General features: G+C 44.1%; 1 protein-coding gene across 1 annotated transcript in view; it reads left to right on the forward strand.

Moving 5' to 3' along the window:
- Positions 1 to 19,393, forward strand: part of TMEM196 (transmembrane protein 196) — a 54,182-nt gene extending 34,789 nt beyond the window's left edge. Inside the window, exons 2-4 of the mRNA XM_069732239.1 lie at positions 14,357 to 14,413; positions 18,979 to 19,221; positions 19,271 to 19,393. Coding sequence (XP_069588340.1) covers positions 14,357 to 14,413; positions 18,979 to 19,221; positions 19,271 to 19,393 — 423 coding nt within the window. The remainder of the gene's footprint in view (positions 1 to 14,356; positions 14,414 to 18,978; positions 19,222 to 19,270) is intronic.
- Positions 19,394 to 20,410: the final 1,017 nt, after the last annotated feature.

Genomic DNA, 20,410 nt, shown 5'->3' on the forward strand with positions numbered 1-20,410 from the left:
TTTTTGGGGTTCATCTTTTCCCCTTCTACTATCGAGATGGATCCTGTTAAGGTCCAAGCCATCCATGATTGAACTCAGCCGACATCTCTGAAAAGTCTGCAAAAGTTCCTGGGCTTTGCTAATTTTTATCGTCGCTTCATCTGCAATTTTTCTAGTATTGCCAAACCATTGACCGATTTGACCAAGAAGGGTGCTGATTTGGTCAATTGGTCTTCTGCTGCTGTGGAAGCTTTTCAAGAGTTGAAGCGTCGTTTTTCTTCTGCCCCTGTGTTGTGTCAACCAGATGTTTCTCTTCCGTTCCAGGTTGAGGTTGATGCTTCTGAGATTGGAGCAGGGGCTGTTTTGTCGCAGAGAGGTTCTGATTGCTCAGTGATGAAACCATGCGCTTTTTTTTCCAGGAAGTTTTCGCCTGCTGAGCGAAATTATGATGTGGGCAACTGATAGTTGCTGGCCATGAAGTGGGCATTCGAGGAGTGGTGTCATTGGCTTGAAGGAGCTAAGCATCGTGTGGTGGTATTGACTGATCATAAGAACTTGACTTATCTTGAGTCTGCTAAGCGGTTGAATCCTAGACAGGCTCGTTGGTCGCTGTTTTTTGCCCGTTTTGACTTTGTGATTTCGTACCTTCCGGGCTCTAAAAATGTGAAGGCGGATGCTCTGTCTAGGAGTTTTGTGCCCGACTCTCCGGGTTTGTCTGAGCCGGCGGGTATCCTCAAGGAAGGAGTAATTGTGTCTGCCATCTCCCCTGATTTGCGGCGGGTGCTGCAAAAATTTCAGGCTAATAAACCTGATCGTTGTCCAGCGGAGAGACTGTTTCTCCCTGATAGGTGGACCAATAAAGTTATCTCTGAGGTTCATTGTTCGGTGTTGGCTGGTCATCCTGGAATCTTTGGTACTAGAGAGTTAGTGGCTAGATCCTTTTGGTGGCCGTCTCTGTGGCGGGATGTGCGTGCTTTTGTGCAGTCCTGTGGGATTTGTGCTCGGGCTAAGCCCTGCTGTTCTCGTGCCAGTGGGTTGCTTTTGCCCTTGCCGGTCCCGAAGAGGCCTTGGACACATATCTCTATGGATTTTATTTCTGATCTTCCCGTTTCTCAAAAGATGTCAGTCATTTGGGTGGTCTGTGATCGCTTTTCTAAGATGGTCCATCTGGTACCCTTGTCTAAATTGCCTTCCTCCTCTGATTTGGTGCCATTGTTCTTCCAGCATGTGGTTCGTTTACATGGCATTCCAGAGAATATCGTTTCTGACAGAGGTTCCCAGTTTGTTTCAAGGTTTTGGCGAGCCTTTTGTGGTAGGATGGGCATTGACTTGTCTTTTTCCTCGGCTTTCCATCCTCAGACTAATGGCCAGACCGAACGAACCAATCAGACCTTGGAAACATATCTGAGATGCTTTGTTTCTGCCGATCAGGATGACTGGGTGTCCTTTTTGCCTTTGGCTGAGTTCGCCCTTAATAATCGGGCCAGCTCGGCTACCTTGGTTTCGCCATTTTTCTGCAATTCTGGGTTCCATCCTCGTTTCTCTTCAGGACAGGTTGAGTCTTCGGACTGTCCTGGTGTGGATACTGTGGTGGACAGGTTGCAGCAGATTTGGACTCATGTAGTGGACAATTTGACCTTGTCCCAGGAGAAGGCTCAACGTTTCGCTAATCACAGACGCCGTGTGGGTCCCCGACTTCGTGTTGGGGATCTGGTTTGGTTATCTTCTCGTCATATTCCTATGAAGGTTTCCTCTCCTAAGTTTAAACCTCGTTTCATTGGTCCGTATAGGATTTCTGAGGTTCTTAATCCTGTGTCTTTTCATCTTACCCTTCCAGATTCTTTTTCCATACATAACGTATTCCATAGGTCATTGTTGCGGAGATACGTGGCTCCTATGGTTCCATCTGTTGATCCTCCTGCCCCGGTTTTGGTGGAGGGGGAATTGGAGTATATTGTGGAGAAGATTTTGGATTCTCGTGTTTCTAGACGGAAACTCCAGTATCTGGTTAAATGGAAGGGTTATGCTCAGGAAGATAATTCCTGGGTTTTTGCCTCTGATGTCCATGCTCCCGATCTTGTTCGTGCCTTTCATGTGGCTCATCCTGGTCGGCCTGGGGGCTCTGTTGAGGGTTCGGTGACCCCTCCTCAAGGGGGGTACTGTTGTGAATTCTGTGGCAGAGCTCCCTCCTGTGGTCACAAGTGGTACTTCGTCTGATTCTCTCTGTGAGCTTCTGTTGGTGGAGAGAAGTGGTACTGCGGCTTCTGAGTTTCCTCCCTCAGGTGATCTTGTGAGGTCGTTAGGTGCTTCTCTACTTAACTCCACCTAATGCTTTGATCCTGGCTTCCTGTCAATGTTCCAGTGTTGGACTTGCTTTTCCCTGGATCATTCCTGTGGCCTGCTGCTCTGCATAGCTAAGTTCTTCTTTGCTATTTGTTTGCTATTTTTTCTGTCCAGCTTGTCTAATTTGTTGCTGGAAGCTCTGGGACGCAAAGGGTGTACCTCCGTGCCGTTAGTTCGGTACGGAGGGTCTTTTTGCCCCCTTTGTGTGGTTTTCTTTAGGGTTTTGTGTGGACCGCAAAGTTGCCTTTTCTATCCTCGCTCTGTTAAGAAAGTCGGGCCTCACTTTGCTGAATCTATTTCATCTCTACGTTTGTCTTTTCATCTTAACTCACAGTCATTATATGTGGGGGGCTGCCTTTTCCTTTGGGGTATTTCTCTGAGGCAAGGTAAGCTTATTTTCTATCTTCAGGCTAGTTAGTTTCTCAGGCTGTGCCGAGTTGCATAGGCAGAGTTAGGCGCAATCCACGGCTGCCTCTAGTGTTGTTTGGAGAGGATTAGGGATTGCGGTCTGCAGAGTTCCCACGTCTCAGAGCTCGTTCTATGATTTTGGGTTATTGTCAGATCACTGTATGTGCTCTGACCGCTATGTCCATTGTGGTACTGAATTGCCTTTCATAACAATGAGTGAAGCTGCTGCTTCTGAGGTTCCTTACACAGGTGACGTGGTTTATCCTTTGGTTGGCTGCTCTATTTAACTTCCCTCAGATCGTTACTCCATGCCAGCTGTCAATGTTTTTGCATTGCTTCAGTTCGCTCCTGGATCTCTCTGGTGACCTGCCTTCTCCTGCAGAAGCTAAGTTCCTGATTGTCATTATTTGTTCATTGTTTTTTTGTAAAGCTGGTTTTCATGATTTTGTCTTGCTAGCTGGAAGCTCTGGGATGCAAAGTGGCCCCTCCGCACCGTGAGTCGGTGCGGAGGTCCTTTTTGCACACTCTGCGTGGTCTTTTGTAGGTTTTTGTGCTGATCCCAAAGTTACCTTTCCTATCCTCTGTCTATTTAGTAAGTCTGGCCTCCCTTTGCTGAAACCTGTTTCATTTCTGCGTTTGTGACTTTCTTCTTTACTCACAGTCAATATATGTGGGGGGCTTCCTTTACCTTTGGGGAATTTCTCTGAGGCAAGGTAGGCTTTATTTTCTATCTCTAGGGCTAGATAGTTCTTAGGCTGTGACGAGGCGCCTAGGTCTGGTCAGGAGCGCTCCACGGCTATTTTTAGTGTGTGTGATAGGATTAGGGCTTGCGGTCAGCAGAGCTCCCACATCCCAGAGCTCGTCCTGTATGAGGTTTAACTATCAGGTCATTCCGGGTGCTCCTAACCACCAGGTCATAACAGTACAGCTGGCCCAAAGTATTAATGCATCTCAATAGAGGGATAAGAGAACTTCTGAGACCATTTTTTTTTCTTTGCACTGTGTTTTGTCTTTCTTTTCTCCTAGACCTTTGGGTGGTTCAGGACACAGGTGTAGCTATGGACATTCAAGGTCTGTCCTCTTGTGTTGATCATCTCACTGCAAGGGTACAAAACATTCAAGATTTTGTGGTTCAGAATCCTATGTTAGAGCCTAGAATTCCTATTCCTGACTTATTTTCTGGGGATAGATCTAGGTTCTTGAATTTCAAAAATAATTGTAAACTGTTTCTAGCTTTGAAACCCCGCTCCTCTGGTGACCCCGTTCAACAGGTAAAAATCATTATTTCTTTGTTGCGTGGTGACCCTCAAGACTGGGCATTTTCCCTTGCGCCAGGAGATCCTGCATTGCGTGATGTTGATGCATTTTTTCTGGCGCTTGGATTGCTTTATGATGAACCAAATTCAGTAGATCAGGCAGTGAAAATCTTGCTGGCTTTGTGTCAGGGTCAGGATGAAGCGGAGGTGTACTGTCAGAAGTTTAGAAAGTGGTCTGTGCTTACTCAGTGGAATGAATGTGCCCTGGCGGCAATTTTCAGAAAGGGTCTTTCTGAAGCCCTTAAGGATGTCATGGTGGGATTTCCCACGCCTGCTGGTCTGAATGAGTCTATGTCTTTGGCCATTCAGATCGATCGGCGCATGCGTGAGCGCAAAGCTGTGCACCATCTGGCGGCATTCTCTGAGCATAGGCCTGAGCCTATGCAGTGTGATAAGCCTTTGACCAGAGCTGAACGGCAAGAACACAGACGTCGGAACGGGCTGTGTTTTTACTGTGGTGAATCCACTCATGCTATCTCCGATTGTCCTAAGCGCACTAAGCGGTTCACTAGGTCTGCCATCATTGGTACGGTACAGTCTAAATTTCTTTTGTCCGTTACTCTGATTTGCTCTCTGTCGTCCTATTCTGTAATGGCATTTGTGGATTCAGGCGCTGCCCTGAATTTGATGGACTTGGAGTTTGCCAGGCGCTGTGGTTTTTTCTTGGAGGCCTTGCAGTATCCTATTCCATTGAGAAGAATTGATGCTACGCCTTTGGCCAAGAATAAGCCTCAGTACTGGACTCAATTGACCATGTGCATGGCTCCTGCACATCAGGAGGATATTCGCTTTTTGGTGTTGCATAATCTGCATGATGTGGTCGTTTTGGGGTTGCCATGGCTACAGGTCCATAATCCTGTGTTGGATTGGAAATCTATGTCTGTGTCCAGCTGGGGTTGTCAGGGGGTACATGGTGATGTTCCATTGCTGTCAATTTCGCCTTCCACTCCTTCTGAAGTCCCTGAGTTCTTGTCAGATTACCGGGATGTATTTGAAGAGCCCAAATCTGGTGCTCTACCTCCTCATAGGGATTGCGACTGTGCTATTAATTTGATTCCTGGTAGTAAGTTTCCTAAGGGCCGTCTGTTTAATTTATCTGTGCCAGAGCACGCCGCTATGCGGAGTTATATAAAGGAATCCTTGGAGAAGGGTCATATTCGTCCGTCGTCGTCACCATTGGGAGCAGGGTTCTTTTTTGTGGCCAAGAAGGATGGTTCTTTGAGACCTTGTATTGATTACCGCCTTCTTAATAAAATCACAGTCAAATTTCAGTATCCTTTGCCGCTGCTGTCTGATTTATTTACTCGGATTAAGGGGGCTAGTTGGTTCACCAAGATAGATCTTCGTGGTGCATATAATCTTGTGCGAATTAAACAGGGTGATGAATGGAAAACGGCATTTAATACACCCGAGGGCCATTTTGAGTACCTGGTTATGCCATTCGGGCTTTCTAATGCTCCATCAGTATTTCAGTCCTTTATGCATGACATCTTCCGAGAGTACCTGGATAGATTCATGATTGTATATTTGGATGACATTTTGGTCTTTTCGGATGATTGGGAGTCTCATGTGAAGCAGGTTAGAATGGTGTTCCAGGTCCTTCCTGCGAATTCCTTGTTTGTGAAGGGGTCAAAGTGTCTCTTTGGAGTTCAGAAGGTTTCATTTTTGGGTTTCATTTTTTCCCCTTCTACTATCGAGATGGACCCTGTTAAAGTTCAGGCCATTTACAATTGGACTCAGCCGACATCTGTGAAGAGCTTGCAGAAATTCCTGGGCTTTGCTAATTTTTATCGTCGCTTCATCGCTAATTTTTCCAGTATTGCTAAACCGTTGACTGATTTGACCAAGAAAGGTGCTGATGTGGTCAATTGGTCCTCTGCGGCTGTAGAGGCTTTTCAGGAGTTGAAGCGTCGTTTTGCTTCTGCCCCTGTGTTGTGCCAGCCGGATGTTTCGCTCCCTTTTCAGGTTGAGGTTGATGCTTCTGAGATTTGAGCAGGGGCTGTTTTGTCGCAAAGAAGTTCTGATTGCTCGGTGATGAAACCCTGTGCCTTCTTTTCTAGAAAATTCTCGCCTGCTGAGCGCAATTATGATGTGGGCAATCGGGAGTTGTTGGCCATGAAGTGGGCATTTAAAGAGTGGCGACATTGGCTTGAAGGAGCTAAACATCGCGTGGTGGTCTTGACGGATCACAAGAATTTGACTTATCTCGAGTCTGCCAAACGGTTGAATCCTAGACAGGCTCGATGGTCGCTCTTTTTCTCCTGTTTTTATTTTGTGGTTTCATACCTTCCTGGATCTAAGAATGTGAAGGCTGACGCCCTGTCGAGGAGTTTTGTGCCTGACTCTCCGGGTGTTCCGGAGCCGGCGGGTATTCTTAAAGAAAGGGTAATTTTGTCTGCCATTTCCCTTGATTTGCGGCGTGTGCTGCAAAAGTTTCAGGCTGATAGACCTGACCGTTGTCCTACGGAGAAACTGTTTGTCCCTGATAGATGGACTTGTAGAGTTATCTCTGAGATTCATTGTTCAGTGTTGGCTGGTCATCCTGGAATCTTTGGTACCAGAGATTTGGTGGCTAGATCCTTTTGGTGGCCTTCTTTGTCACGAGATGTGCATTCTTTTGTGCAGTCCTGTGGGACTTGTGCTCGGGCTAAGCCCTGCTGTCCTCGTGCCAGTGGGTTGCTTTTGCCCTTGCCGATCCCGAAGAGGCCCTGGACGCATATTTCCATGGATTTTATTTCTGATCTCCCTGTTTCTCAAAAGATGTCGGTCATTTGGGAGGTTTGTGATCACTTCTCTAAGATGGTCCATTTGGTACCCTTATCTAAATTGCCTTCCTCCTCTGATTTGGTGCCTTTGTTTTTCCAGCATGTGGTTCGTTTGCATGGCATTCCAGAGAACATCGTCTCGGACAGAGGTTCCCAGTTTGTTTCGAGGTTTTGGTGGTCCTTTTGCGCTAAGATGGGCATTGATTTGTCTTTTTCTTCGGCTTTCCATCCTCGTTTTTCTTCAGGGCAGGTTGAGCCTTTGGACTGTCCTGGTGTGGATGCGGTGGTGGACAGGTTGCAGCAGATTTGGACTCATGTGGTGGATAATTTGACATTGTCCCAGGAGAAGGCTCAACGTTTCGCTAACCGCCGGCGTTGTGTTGGTCCCCGACTTCGTGTTGGGGATTTGGTTTGGTTGTCATCTCGTCACGTTCCTATGAAGGTTTCCTCTCCTAAGTTTAAGCCTCGTTTCATTGGGCCATATAAGATTTCTGAAGTTCTTAATCCTGTGTCATTTCGTTTGGACCTTCCAGCTTCTTTTGCCATCCATAATGTGTTCCATAGGTCGTTGTTGCGGATATACGTGGCGCCTATGGTTCCCTCCGTTGATCCTCCTGCCCCGGTGTTGGTCGAAGGGGAGTTGGAGTATGTGGTGGAGAAGATTTTGGATTCTCGTGTTTCGAGACGGAAACTCCAGTACCTGGTCAAGTGGAAGGGTTATGGTCAGGAAGATAATTCCTGGGTTTTTGCCTCTGATGTTCATGCTGCCGATCTTGTTCGCACCTTTCATTTGGCTCATCCTGATCGGCCTGGGGGCTCTGGTGAGGGTTCGGTGACCCCTCCTCAAGGGGGGGTACTGTTGTGAATTCTGCTGTCGAGCTCCCTCCTGTGGTCGTGAATGGTACTTCGGCGAGTTCTGTCTATGGGCTCCCTCTGGTGGCTATGAGTGAAGCTGCTGCTTCTGAGGTTCCTTACACAGGTGACGTGGTTTATCCTTTGGTTGGCTGCTCTATTTAACTTCCCTCAGATCGTTACTCCATGCCAGCTGTCAATGTTTTTGCATTGCTTCAGTTCGCTCCTGGATCTCTCTGGTGACCTGCCTTCTCCTGCAGAAGCTCAGTTCCTGATTGTCATTATTTATTCACTGTTTTCTTGTCCAGCTGGTTTTCATGATTTTGTCTTGCTAGCTGGAAGCTCTGGGATGCAGAGTGGCCCCTCCGCACCGTGAGTTGGTGCGGAGGTCCTTTTTGCACACTCTGCGTGGTCTTTTGTAGGTTTTTGTGCTGATCGCAAAGTTACCTTTCCTATCCTCTGTCTATTTAGTAAGTCTGGCCTCCCTTTGCTGAAACCTGTTTCATTTCTGCGTTTGTGACCTGTCACCCCGTTTTTTCAAGATGAGCTAAAAATAGCGTTAAATAGGGGCAGAGCTGTGCTTTACATTAGTGTATTTTGTGAGCCTTTATTCCCCACCTATGCTGCCAAAATACCTTTGTAAAGTCGCCGTTTTGGGCTGTCACTCACGCTGGTCAGGTCATATGGGCGTGGTGACAGCGCTGTTTCTCCCCCAGATCTCTGTTGGTGGCGTAGTGGTGTGCGCATGTCCAACTGGCGAATCCACTGCGCAGCTTGAAGGAAAATAGCGCAATCTGCGCTATTCAGCCGTTTATCGTGGACTCGGCCATCTTTGTGAGGCCGCGCGTGCGCAGATGGTTCTTCTTGGCTTTCCGGGGCTTCAGGAAAATGGCCGCGTGATGCCGTGCGTGCGCAGATGGCAATCGCTGCGGCCATTTTCCTGCAGCCAAGATGCGAACTCGGCTTCAGGAAAATGGCCACCGAGATCTCCATGTGCGCACGTGCGGCATCCCGCGGCCATTTTCCTGAAGCCCCGGGAAGCCGAGAAGAACCATCTGCGCACGCGCGGCCTCACAAAGATGGCCGCGCCCACCAATAAACGGCTGAATAGCGCAGATTGCGCTATTTTCCTTCAAGCTGCGCAGTGGATTCGCCAGTTGGACATGCGCACACGACTACGCCATCAACGGAGATCTGGGGGAGAAACAGTCACCACGGCTGTCACCACGCCCATATGACCTGACCAGCGTGAGTGACAGCCCAAAACGGCGACTTTACAAAGGTATTTCGGCAGCATAGGTGGGGAATAAAGGCTCACAAAATACACTAATGTAAAGCACAGCTCTGCCCCTATTTAACGCTATTTGTAGCTCATCTTGAAAAAACGGGGTGACAGGTTCCCTTTAATGAGAAAAAAATGAACTTTTTTGAATTTTACCAAATGGCTGAAATGAAACAGAGTGAAAAATTTAAAGGGGCATGAATACTTTCCGTACCCACTGTATGTAGCTAGTAGCTGGAAATATTTACAAGACTGTGCATTTCCAAGTTGCAAAATATTTTTATTTCTAAGATCTGGCAATCGTGATTCTAGCTGCTAAAATGTGAGAATGGAGCTCCCACTGCTTGGGGTAGAGTCATCTTTTCCTAAGAAATGTCCCTGGATCATACCTGATAGTTCTTTTTCAGCTGTTAGGAGTCTGAATCCTGAAGCCTTAATTGGGGGAAATTAACTCAGAAGTAACCAGGAAAGATATTTAAAATGGGTTTTCTAAACTAGACAATCATTTTAATTAATATGAAAATATACCATTCCAATTTTCTATGACTGTTAGTGTAAACATCTCAATCCTCATGGGGCTTGAGGTAATCTCATAAGTTTCTGAATGGGTAATTAGTACATTTTGAGTTATTAGCCTTGGATTCCATATAGAAGTTTACCTATGTCATTATTGTAAAGAGCACTACCAGACACTGTCTATAGAAAGGTCATGGACCTCTTGGTCTTCACAACACATAATATCTAACTAAAAATATTAACAGTTGACCAGAAGGTCCATGACACCACTGTGTGCAGGTACCTTGCCTCTTACAACAATCTTCAAACAACTAAAGAGAAATGTAGTCATAGGTGGCTTATAATGAGGGCAATTTGGGCTACTGCCCAGGGCCCAAGGCTCCAGGGGGCCTAGGGCCTGATTGCTTTCGTTATAATATCTTTTGCACCACCATCAGCGGTGTTTTTAGCCAGCAGGGAACACTCCTATCCTCCTGCTGGCAATAGGGAGACGGAGCGTAAGCACAGCAGTCGCCTTCTCTATGACTCAGCCGGAGCGATGATGTCATCATTAGGCTGCATTGTTTACCATATATGAGATGGCAAGAAAAGGAAGGAAGCAGAGACGCAGAAGGTCGCCAGGAGAGGTGAGTTATTCTTTTTTTTTCTTTAAAGTGAATGAATTGGGATGGGTGGATGGGTAAGAGTAATTGGATGGGGGATAGGTGAGAGAACAGTATGTTCTAAAAAATTAGATGGGTGATAGATGAGAAAACAGTGTATTATAATGAATTGGGATTGTCGGATGGGTGAGAGAACAGTATGTTATAATGAATTAGGGTGGGGGATGGGTGAGAGAACAGTATATTATAATGAATTGGGGTGGAGGATGGGTGAGAGAACAGAATGTTATAATGAATTAGGGTGGGGGATGGGTGAGAGAACAGTATATTATAATGAATTGGGGTGGAGGATGGGTGAGAGAACAGAATGTTATAATGAATTGGGATGGGGATGGGTGAGAGCACAGTGTATTATGAATTGGGATGGGGATGGATGAGAAGATATTACACTATAATGGGATGGGGTTTTAAAAGAAGGGATTGCATACTGAATTGGGGTATGTAATTATAATTAATTTGGGGTATGTAATCATAATGAATTGGGGGTGACTATAATGAATTAGGGGGTATGTAATTATACTGACTTGGGATATGTAACTATAATGAACTTGGGAGTATGTAATTATAATTATTTGAGTGCATGTGACTAAATTGAATTGGGGTGTATGCCATTTAAATTTTGGGATATACAGTTAGGATGAATTGGAGAGAGGACAAGTAATTATGATGAATTGGGGGAACGGGTGGAGCATAGTGGGAGGGTTGAGAAAGCAGGAGAAAGTCTAGTAATGAATTTGGGGAAAGACCACAGGGGCTAATTAATTTATGGTTTTATTGGGCGGGAAAATAGACTAATTATAGTTAGTGAGGGTCAAAGTAGTGGTGTATTAATTTATATTTTGAATGGTGAGTTGCACAATGGCTAATTATAGATTAGTAGGGCAAACTCTGCAGTGGCCACATCACAGTTTTATTACGCCGACAAGAAGGTTTGACAAGATGGACAAGAAACAAAAAAATGGCTGTAATCAGACAAGAAGTCAGAGGTAAGATACTGCCTGCAAACACTAATTCTGTATCTGCACCATTCAAAGGATTATGCATGTGATCAGTGGCACTAAATAAGTTTTCCTTCTTTTTTCTACTGACAGCCATATCCATTACTTAAAGGGAGCCTGTCATCAGATTAAAGCTGCTCGATCCCCGGTCAGCATGTATCAGACACTGGCTGTGCGTTTACAGCCAGATATGTTTTCTCTGAAATACTACGGCCTTACTGAGAAAACATGAAAGCTGTCCGGGAACAATGGATCTCAAATGAGAAGGTTACCCAGATCCCCTGCATTGACAGGTCTCTCCACATGAGTGTATGTAGGGAGAAGCTTGTCAATCAAAGTTATTGGGGGAAGGGACCTCACACAGATTAGATTTCTCTTAAAAGCTGCAGCAGTTCAGAGTAAAACATACCTGGCCAGCACAGCTAGAGTTTGATTCATGCTGCCTGTAGTTCAAGCAGCATTAATATGAAAACAGATTCCCTTAAAAACATTGGACGGGAAATATAAATTAAAATAGATTTTGTGTTAGTGTCCAAGCCCTACATACAGTTGAAAGATAAAAAAAACAAAACATCTGCAATCTAAAAGTGAATTTTTTAGTTTTTTCCTGAAGATTGAGTTTAAATGTTGCTGAATCAGAACCCATTAGTGGTTTTGTAAGAATTATAAAAATAGAATTAGGATATTGCACCTCATGTGGAACATATCCTAGATATTAAATAGAAAGACTGCAAAGTTTGTTTCTTAGGCCAGAGTCACACTAGACCGTACTACGGCCGAGTGCAATGCGATAAAAAAATCGCATAGCACTCGGCTCAATGTTAATCAGTGGGGCAGCTCCTATTATCCGTTGTTTTCTCGGCCGTATTCAGGATCCAAGTGAAATCGCAGCATGCTGTGATTGTCAGCGTATCTCGGCCGAGAATCACAATTGAAAGTCTATGGGGGCGAGAAAAAATCGGATTACACACGGACCATCAGTGTGACTTGCGAGAAATACGCACCGGTGTTCTATAGAAAAGTCGGCAATTCAGTACAGTAAAATCACACTGACAGAATAGAATAGAATAGGTAGAATAAATGTCTACACATAGTATAGATATATATATATATATATATATATTTTTTTATATATATATATATATATATATATATATATAAATATAAGTATATATTCAATTGCCAGCTTTTCCTATCTCCTTCACAAACCCGACAGGATATGAGACATGGTTTACATACAGTAAACCATCTCATATCCCTTCTTTTATTACATATTCCTTTTTAGTAATGTAAGAAGTGTCTTTGTGTCAAATTTGGGGTCTCTAGCTATTAAATTAAAGGGTTAAATCCCGGAAAAAATTGGCCTGGGCTCCCGCGCAATTTTCTCCGCCAGAGTGGGAAAGCCAGTGACTGAGGGCAGATATTAATAGCCTAGAGAGGGACCACGGTTATTCCCCCCCCCTGGCTAAAAACATCTGCCCCCAGCCACCCCAGAAAAGGCATATCTGTAAGATGCGCCTATTCTGGCACTTAGCCTCTCTCTTCCCACTCCCCTGTAGAGGTGGGATGTGGGGTAATGAAGAGTTAATGTCACCTTGCTATTGTAAGGTGGCATTAAGCCAGGTTAATAATGGAGAGGCGTCAATTATGACACCTATCCATTATTAATCCAATAGTACGAAATGGTTAATAAAACCCACACACATTATTAAAAACTATTTTAATGAAATAAAGACACATGGTGTTTTAATATTTTATTATACTCTTAATCCACCTGAAGACCCTTGTTTAAAAAAACAAACAACAATATTCCATACCTTCTGTCGTTACAGTCTTGTCCAACGCTGTAAATCCATCTGAAGGGGGTAAATCATTTTACAGCCAGGAGCTCTGCTAATGCAGCTGTGTTCCTGACTGTAAAACTTGGTGAATGAATGGAATGCAGGGGAATGTACTGTAGTTACCTCGAGTCGCGGTGATGCGCCCTCTGCTGGATGAACTCATATGAACTCGAGCCTGGGAACTTTTCAGAATATTTTCCCACGCTCGAGTTCATATACGATGTGTGTGTCCCCGGCCTTACAAACGTTGTAGGTTTAACCCCTTTGTGCCATCGGAAGGAATAGTACGTCCGATGGCAGAACCCCTGCTTTGATGCGGGCTCTGGCGGTGAGTTGTGGCAGCTTCTAGCTTCCCATGGAGGCTATTGAAGCATGCCAAAATTGAAAAAAAACGTTTTTAAAAATATGAAAAAAATATATATATAAAAGTTAAAATCACCCCCCATTCGCCCCATTCAAAATAAAACAATAAAAAAAATCAAACCTACACATATTTGGTATCGGCGTGTTCAGAATCGCCCGATCTATCAATAAAAAAAGAATTAACCTGGTCGTTAAATGGCGTAGCGATAAAAAAATTAAAAACACCAGAATTAAGTTTTTTTGGTCGCCACAACATTGCATTAAAATGCAATAACGGGCGATCAAAAGGACATATCTGCAGCAAAATGGTATTAGTAAAAACGTCAGCACGGCATGCAAAAGTAAGCCCTCACCCAACCCGAGATCACAAAAAATGGAGACACTATGGGTCTCGATAAGTTGCGCAATTTATTACTTTTTTTTTAGCAAAGTTTGGAATTTTTTATTACCACTTAGATAAACAATAACCTAGACATGTTTGGAGTTTATGTACTCTTAAGGACCTGGAAATCATAATGGCAGGTCAGTTTTAGCATTTAGTGAACCTAGCAAAAAGGCCAAAAAGAAAGCAGATGTGGGATTGCACTCTGTTAGCAATTTCACTGCACTTGGAATTTGTTACCCGTTTTCTAGTACACGACATGGAAAAACCAATGGAATCGTTCAAAAGTACAACTCGTCCCACAAAAAATAAGCCCTCACATGGCCATATTGACGGGAAACTAAAAAAGTTATGGCTCTGGGAAGGAGGAGAGCGAAAAACGAAATACTGAAAAAATCTCTGGGGGTTAAGGGGTTAAATTAATAAATAATCCCAGTTCTGATAACTACACAAGAATTGTAGAGCCACAGGTTGGTCTACAGTCATCCATTCCTCTAGTTACATTGGTCAGATAAACCATTATCACACCATTCTTGTATTTTCAGCTATATTCTTTAATTGCAGTTACGTACAATAAAGATATATGTATTTTGCTAACATTTCTTAATAATTATGATTTCTCAATTGTTGCATTTTTTTTTCATTGCAGTTTCTCATGTGTGGAGTTTGTGGAGTCTTCTGCGCCAAAAAGAAATCGGGACTCATAGTAAGTGCCTAATATGTAACACATATTCTTTGTAAAATGGATAAAGAGTGAGGCCTGATGGTAGAATTCAGCTACTTATCCCAATCCTGATGTACAATAAAAGCCAGGAAGCCGCATACTGAGCCAGTCCTCCAATACAGGTAACAGTTTTCTACACGTTCTTAAATTGCACACTAAGGACCCAATTTAATAAGAACAGTGTTGCTCACGGTGGTCTTGATGAGGGGGCATGCTGGAGTCAGACACTTCTGAGTCATGAAGAGGAGGATCTGATGAGTGGTGTGCACCTCTGTGCGCTATTACAGAAATCTTACTACAGTCAGGTACTGGAGTGAGATTTAGGGAACGCAATGTCATGAATTAGACAAGCTGCACCCTGATCCCACCTTAGCGTGCCCATTTTGTTGGAGTTGTGAGAAACTGGTATGAAAAGCACAAATGTTTTGTGCAACTCCAAGGTGTCCCTAAATTATTCAACTCTCAAAGCTTCTACACCATGCAAATTTAATATGTAAAAATATTAGAATGGATTTTTTAAAAATATTATTTATATATATAATTTTTGGAAGTGCATTGAACGGCAAGGTGGATTGCTGCTGAGCGGAAAAGAAAAAAAAATCTCTTTAAATCTTCAGCTTAGCGAGTGTGAACAAGCTGAGTGTGACCTGAGCGTGAGTGTGAATGGCGGTAAGTGTGACTTGAGATTCAGTGACTTTGGACTCAGGGAGTTTCCAAGGGAGGATTTACTAAATTGCTGTCTGTATTTTATTGATTCTTTGCATTTATTTTTTATTTACCGTTTCTGTGTGGTGCAATCCCCATTAAGAAATGTGCTCCACTATTGTTAATGCCATCCAGTGCACATCTTGCCACATGTATGCATTCCTTGATCAGCCCGTCAAAGGTGCATACTGCTGTGCGAGATGTGAGCACGTTGAGCATTTGGAAACCCAGATTCTGAATCTGCAGCTGGCAACACTGAGATCCATAGACAATATGGAGAGGAGTCTTCTGCTCACTGAGCAGACGCTCAATGGGATAGATGAGGGGGGGATGGTGGGATGGAGCTGCAGGACAGTGGAGCAGCAAGCTGGGTGACAGTTAGAAGGTCAGACAGAGGGAAGAGTGCCAGTGAGGCTAGTCCTGATCTGGCACACCCCAATAAGTTTGCTAAGTTGGCAGATGAGGGGGGTGCCAGTACAGAGGTAGCACTGCTGCAGCCAGGCATGTCCTCCGAAAGCCAGAGGAGTGACTGCTACAGTAAGGAGGAAAATAGGAGAGCAGGGCAGGCCAGAAAGGTGCTGGTAGTGAGGTATTCAATTATTAGGGGAACATATAGGGCAATCTGTCACAAAGACAGGGATCGTCGAACGGTGTGCTGCCTACCTGGTGCTCGAGTCCGACACATCGCTGATCGGGTTGACAGATTACTGGGAGGGGCTGGTGAGGACCCAGCAGTCATGGTGCATATTGGCACAAATGACAAAGTTAGAGGTAGGTGATAGGTCCTTAAAAATGATTTCAGGGAATTAGGCTGCAAGCTGAAAGCAAGGACCTCCAACGTGGTATTTTCCGAAATACTGCCTGTAGCACGTGCCACGCCAGAGAGGCAACGGGAGATTAGGAAGGTTAATAAGTGGCTCAAGAATTGGTGTAGGAAGGAGGGGTTTGGGTTCCTGCAGAACTGGGCCAACTTCTCAGTTGGCTACATGCTCTACGCTTGAGAAAGCGGCGCTTTTGAGCCGCGAAACGCGCGTCGGGGCACTTTTCTTCCGGTCGGACCCTCTCCCTGCATCCCCCACTGGTAAGCCTAGCCACGGTACCTGCTATATCATGATGCACTGCACATTATCGGTAACACTGTTCTATTGTTTATAATACCATTTACCTTGGTACATGTGGGCTTAGTCTCACCAGTTTACAATATATGGGAGTTTTTTTCTCCCCGGCTACTATGTCTACAGACATGGGGGTTTGCATGGGGGTGGTTTTCCTTCTGTGCCTGAGTGGATGACACCTAAGATGTAATTGCCTTACTATTTTTAGTATTTTTGTATCAATAAAGTTATGTGTTTACAAAATTATCTATATTGTATGCTCCCTTTTTCTCCTATTTATATGCTAGGGATGGACGGCATCTCAATGGGGAGGGTGCAGCTGTGCTGGGGGAGAAAATGGCTAGAAGGTTGGAGGAGTGTTTAAACTAGGGAATGGGGGGGAGGTTATTCATTTTATAGGAGGGGAAGATAGTGGAGATAGAGACCTTTTATGAGGGACCACAGGTTCTATATGGGGTTCATATCAGGTGAACAAGGGGGCCATGTCATTATTTTTTCTTCTTTGAGACCTTTACTGGCCAGTAAACTCCTGTGGAGTAGTTGGAGGCATCTGATGGAGCATTGTCCTGCATGAAAATCATGTTTTTATTGAACGATACCGACTTCTTCCTGTACCACTGCTTGAAGAAGTCTTCCAGAAACTGGCAGTAGGTCTGGGAGTTGAGCTTCACTCCATCCTCAACCCGAAAAGGTCCCACAAGTTCATCTTTGATGATACCAGCCCATACCAGAACCCCATCTCCACTTTGCTGGCGTCTGAGTCAGAGTTGAGCTCTCTGCCCTTTACTGATCCAGCCTGTGGCCCAACCATCTGGCCCATCAAGAGTCACTCTCATTTCGTCAGTCCATAAAACCTTTGAAAAGTCAGTCTTAAGATATTTCTTGGCCCAGTCTTGACATTTTATCTTATGTTTCTTGTTCAAAGGTGGTCGTTTTTCAGCCTTCCTTACCTTGGCCATGTCCCTGAGTATCGCACATCTTGTGCTTTTTGTTACTCCAGTAACGTTGCAGCTCTGAAATATGGCACAACTGGTGGCAAATGGCATCTTGGCAGCTTCATGCTTGATTTTCCTCAATTCATGGGCAGTTATGTTGTGCTTTTTTTGCCCAACATGACCCTGTTGGCTATTTGCCATGAAATGCTTGACTGTTCGGTGATCATGCTTCAAAAGTTTGGCAATTTCAAGACTGCTGCATCCCTCTGCAAGACATCTCACAATTTTTGACTTTTCAGAGCCCGTCAAATCTATCTTCTGACCCATTTTGCCAAAGGAAAGGAAGTTGCCTAATAATTAAGCACACCATATATAGGGTTTTGATGTCATTAGACAACCCCCCTCCTTATTACAGAGATGCGCATCACCTGATTTACTTAATTTGTCGTTGGCTCTCAAGCCTGAACAGCTTGGAGTAGGACAACATGTATAAAAAATATCATGTGATCCAAAAAACAACTTGCCTAAAAATTCTGCACGCAGTGTATATATATTTAATATATGGTATAGCATCTCTATCTTCAAATTCACTATATAACTTCAGTAGCTGTACTGCTTCAGCTTACTTTTCGTAAAGAAGCAATTCTGCTCTTGGTTCTTTGAGCATGGTCTAATTGCCCCCATAAACCTCACAGTTTGTTGTCATTGAATGATAGTTTGGCCAATAGATAACTCTCCTAACTCACTTAAAAACAGTAATGCTTGCACCAGCCAAGCACTCTTGTGTTCTCTATGCGAGAGCCACTTGCAGAGTTCTCTGAAGAGGTTGTACTTATGTGATGTAAAAATCCTAAAAAAAAACATACAGAAACCAATTAATTTAACATTTTGTAACAAGAATATTACAAAACAATTTAAGAATATAATAATTTAGGCTACTTTCACACTAGCGTCGGATTCGGCCTGTCGCATTGCGTCAGGCCGAGATTCCGACGCTAGCGTTTGTTGCGCCGCACAACGGGGCCAGCGGATACATTTCTCCGGCGCATCCGCTGCCCCATTGTGAGGTGCGGGGAGGTGGAGGCGGAGTTCCGGCCGCGCATGCGTGGTCGGAAAAAGCGGTCCGTCGGCAGCAAAAAACGTTACATTTAACGTTTTTTGCTCCCGGCGGTCCGCCACAACACGGCTCAACCATTGCACGACGGTTGCGACGTGTGTCAATACGTCGCAATGCGTCGGTAATGTTACTCTATGGGGCAAAAACGCATCCTGCAAACAACTTTGCAGGATGCGTTTTTTCCCCTGAACGACGCATTGCGACGTATTGAAAACGACGCTAGTGTGAAAGTAGCCTTACCGGTGATTTCAATGGTTTTATTTTCATATTTATATTCTACATACTCAATACATTAGAGTACATCGGCGGGATGGGCCGAAACCCATTCCCTGACCACTCTTACCTGAAAAAATGATATTGCAAGAAAGCAGGACCCAGCCATTGGAATTTCAACAGCTGATCTTCTTTTTCGACAAGGAGATAAGTCTCATGGGATTATCTTTGTGTGGTTAGTTTTGTAACGTACTTACATATTAGGGTGTTAATTGTGATTTACATGCATTGGCTGCAATGCTATTTAGTTTTAAAAGTAAGTGAACCCCATTTTGTCTTAGGCCAGTTTCACAAGTTTTCTTTTTCTCACACATTAAAAAATAATCCATCTTTGAGTGTACTGGACCCATTTTTCGTCTATAGTCAGTTTTGTTGATGTTTTTGTTTCTTTTTCTTCTACAGATGATTCTTTTTTCTGCCTGCTGCATATGTGGACTTATTGGAGGCATTCTAAATATTCAATTTCTACGTGCAGTCACCGAAAGATCCTCATTACACAACGTTTCATTGTCCCTGGCATGCATCGGTATCAGCGGCTGCACTATATCTACATGGCTTACGTGTCGCTTAGCCAGTTATGAGCAAAGGAGGATGTTTTTAGAAAGAGAACATTCACTTCATCACTCCCATGAAATGACAGAGAAGGTAAAAGAACTCGGTAAATAAATCCTTTTTTAATTGTATTACTACTTAGAGGAACCCTTCAGAAAAATATAATTACATTTTAGATGCCTTAAGAAATGAAGAGGGTGCTCCTGAACTAGCTGAGTCCCAAGCCAACCTTTATATTGCTTTCAGATTTTACTTAGCTGGCTGACCATGTGGGACCATGTGGCCGTATGCATGGAAGACTGGTTGTAGCTATGGATGAGGCCACATTAGTCAGCACATCTGTTAAATAGTCTAAAGTTAAAGAAATCTGTAATTTGGCCATGTTCATGGGCTTTTAATTTAAGTGTGGTACATATTATTTAAACACAAAAGAGAACCACAGTATAAAGTGCCAAATATATCATACATTTTATTACACAATTTTTTAAAAGAACAAAAAGTATCCAAGGTAACTGCTTAAAAGCAAGGACAGCTACTACGAATGTAAACAACAAGTGGTTCCAAAACAGTGACTGCACATAAATAGTTAATACAAATCCAAGTCACAATGATGGCAATGTAATAAGGTTATAATTAGCAGCACTTACGTGGAATAGGTCTTATGTGTAGCATCTCTGCCGCCCCAACGCGCATTTCGCTTCTTCGTCAGGAGGCATGTGTTGGGGAGGGATGAGGCTGATTATATAGTATGACTGGCCAATGAGCAACAGTTACTGTGGAGGTGTATCTGAATATAACAGGTGCCGTGCCGCGGGCGGTGTGTAGAGTTCCGGTTTCTTCTGCGCATGCGTGGCTGGTGACGCTCGTCACTGAGATGCATAAACCTGCGTCCGTGGAGCGCAAGCTAACAGGGGCCGTCATGGAGACAGCGCATGCGCTAGGCTCCCAATGGCCACTCGTGTAGGCGTCAAAGAGCGGGGCAGCCCTGCATGCGCTAGACCGGGAAAATGAAAAGAAAACATGCGCTCTATTTTTGTCTATGTATTGTGGTGTATTAAAAGCTTGTGAATGTGTGCTATATAGAAAATGTGCGGCTTGATTGGTTTACAAATAATGCCTGTATATGTACACAAAGTACGTTAGAGTGAAAGTGAATTGTGCTAATAAAGTGCATTGTGCTTGCTAGATTATAACATTAGATAAAGGCAAACAGTGAGCCACTCATTTACACAAATTAATACTCAATAATTAATCAGCATAAAAATTATTAATAGTGTACTTA

Source organism: Ranitomeya imitator, chromosome 6, assembly GCF_032444005.1.
Source record: "Ranitomeya imitator isolate aRanImi1 chromosome 6, aRanImi1.pri, whole genome shotgun sequence".
NCBI classification, from domain to species: domain Eukaryota; kingdom Metazoa; phylum Chordata; class Amphibia; order Anura; family Dendrobatidae; genus Ranitomeya; species Ranitomeya imitator.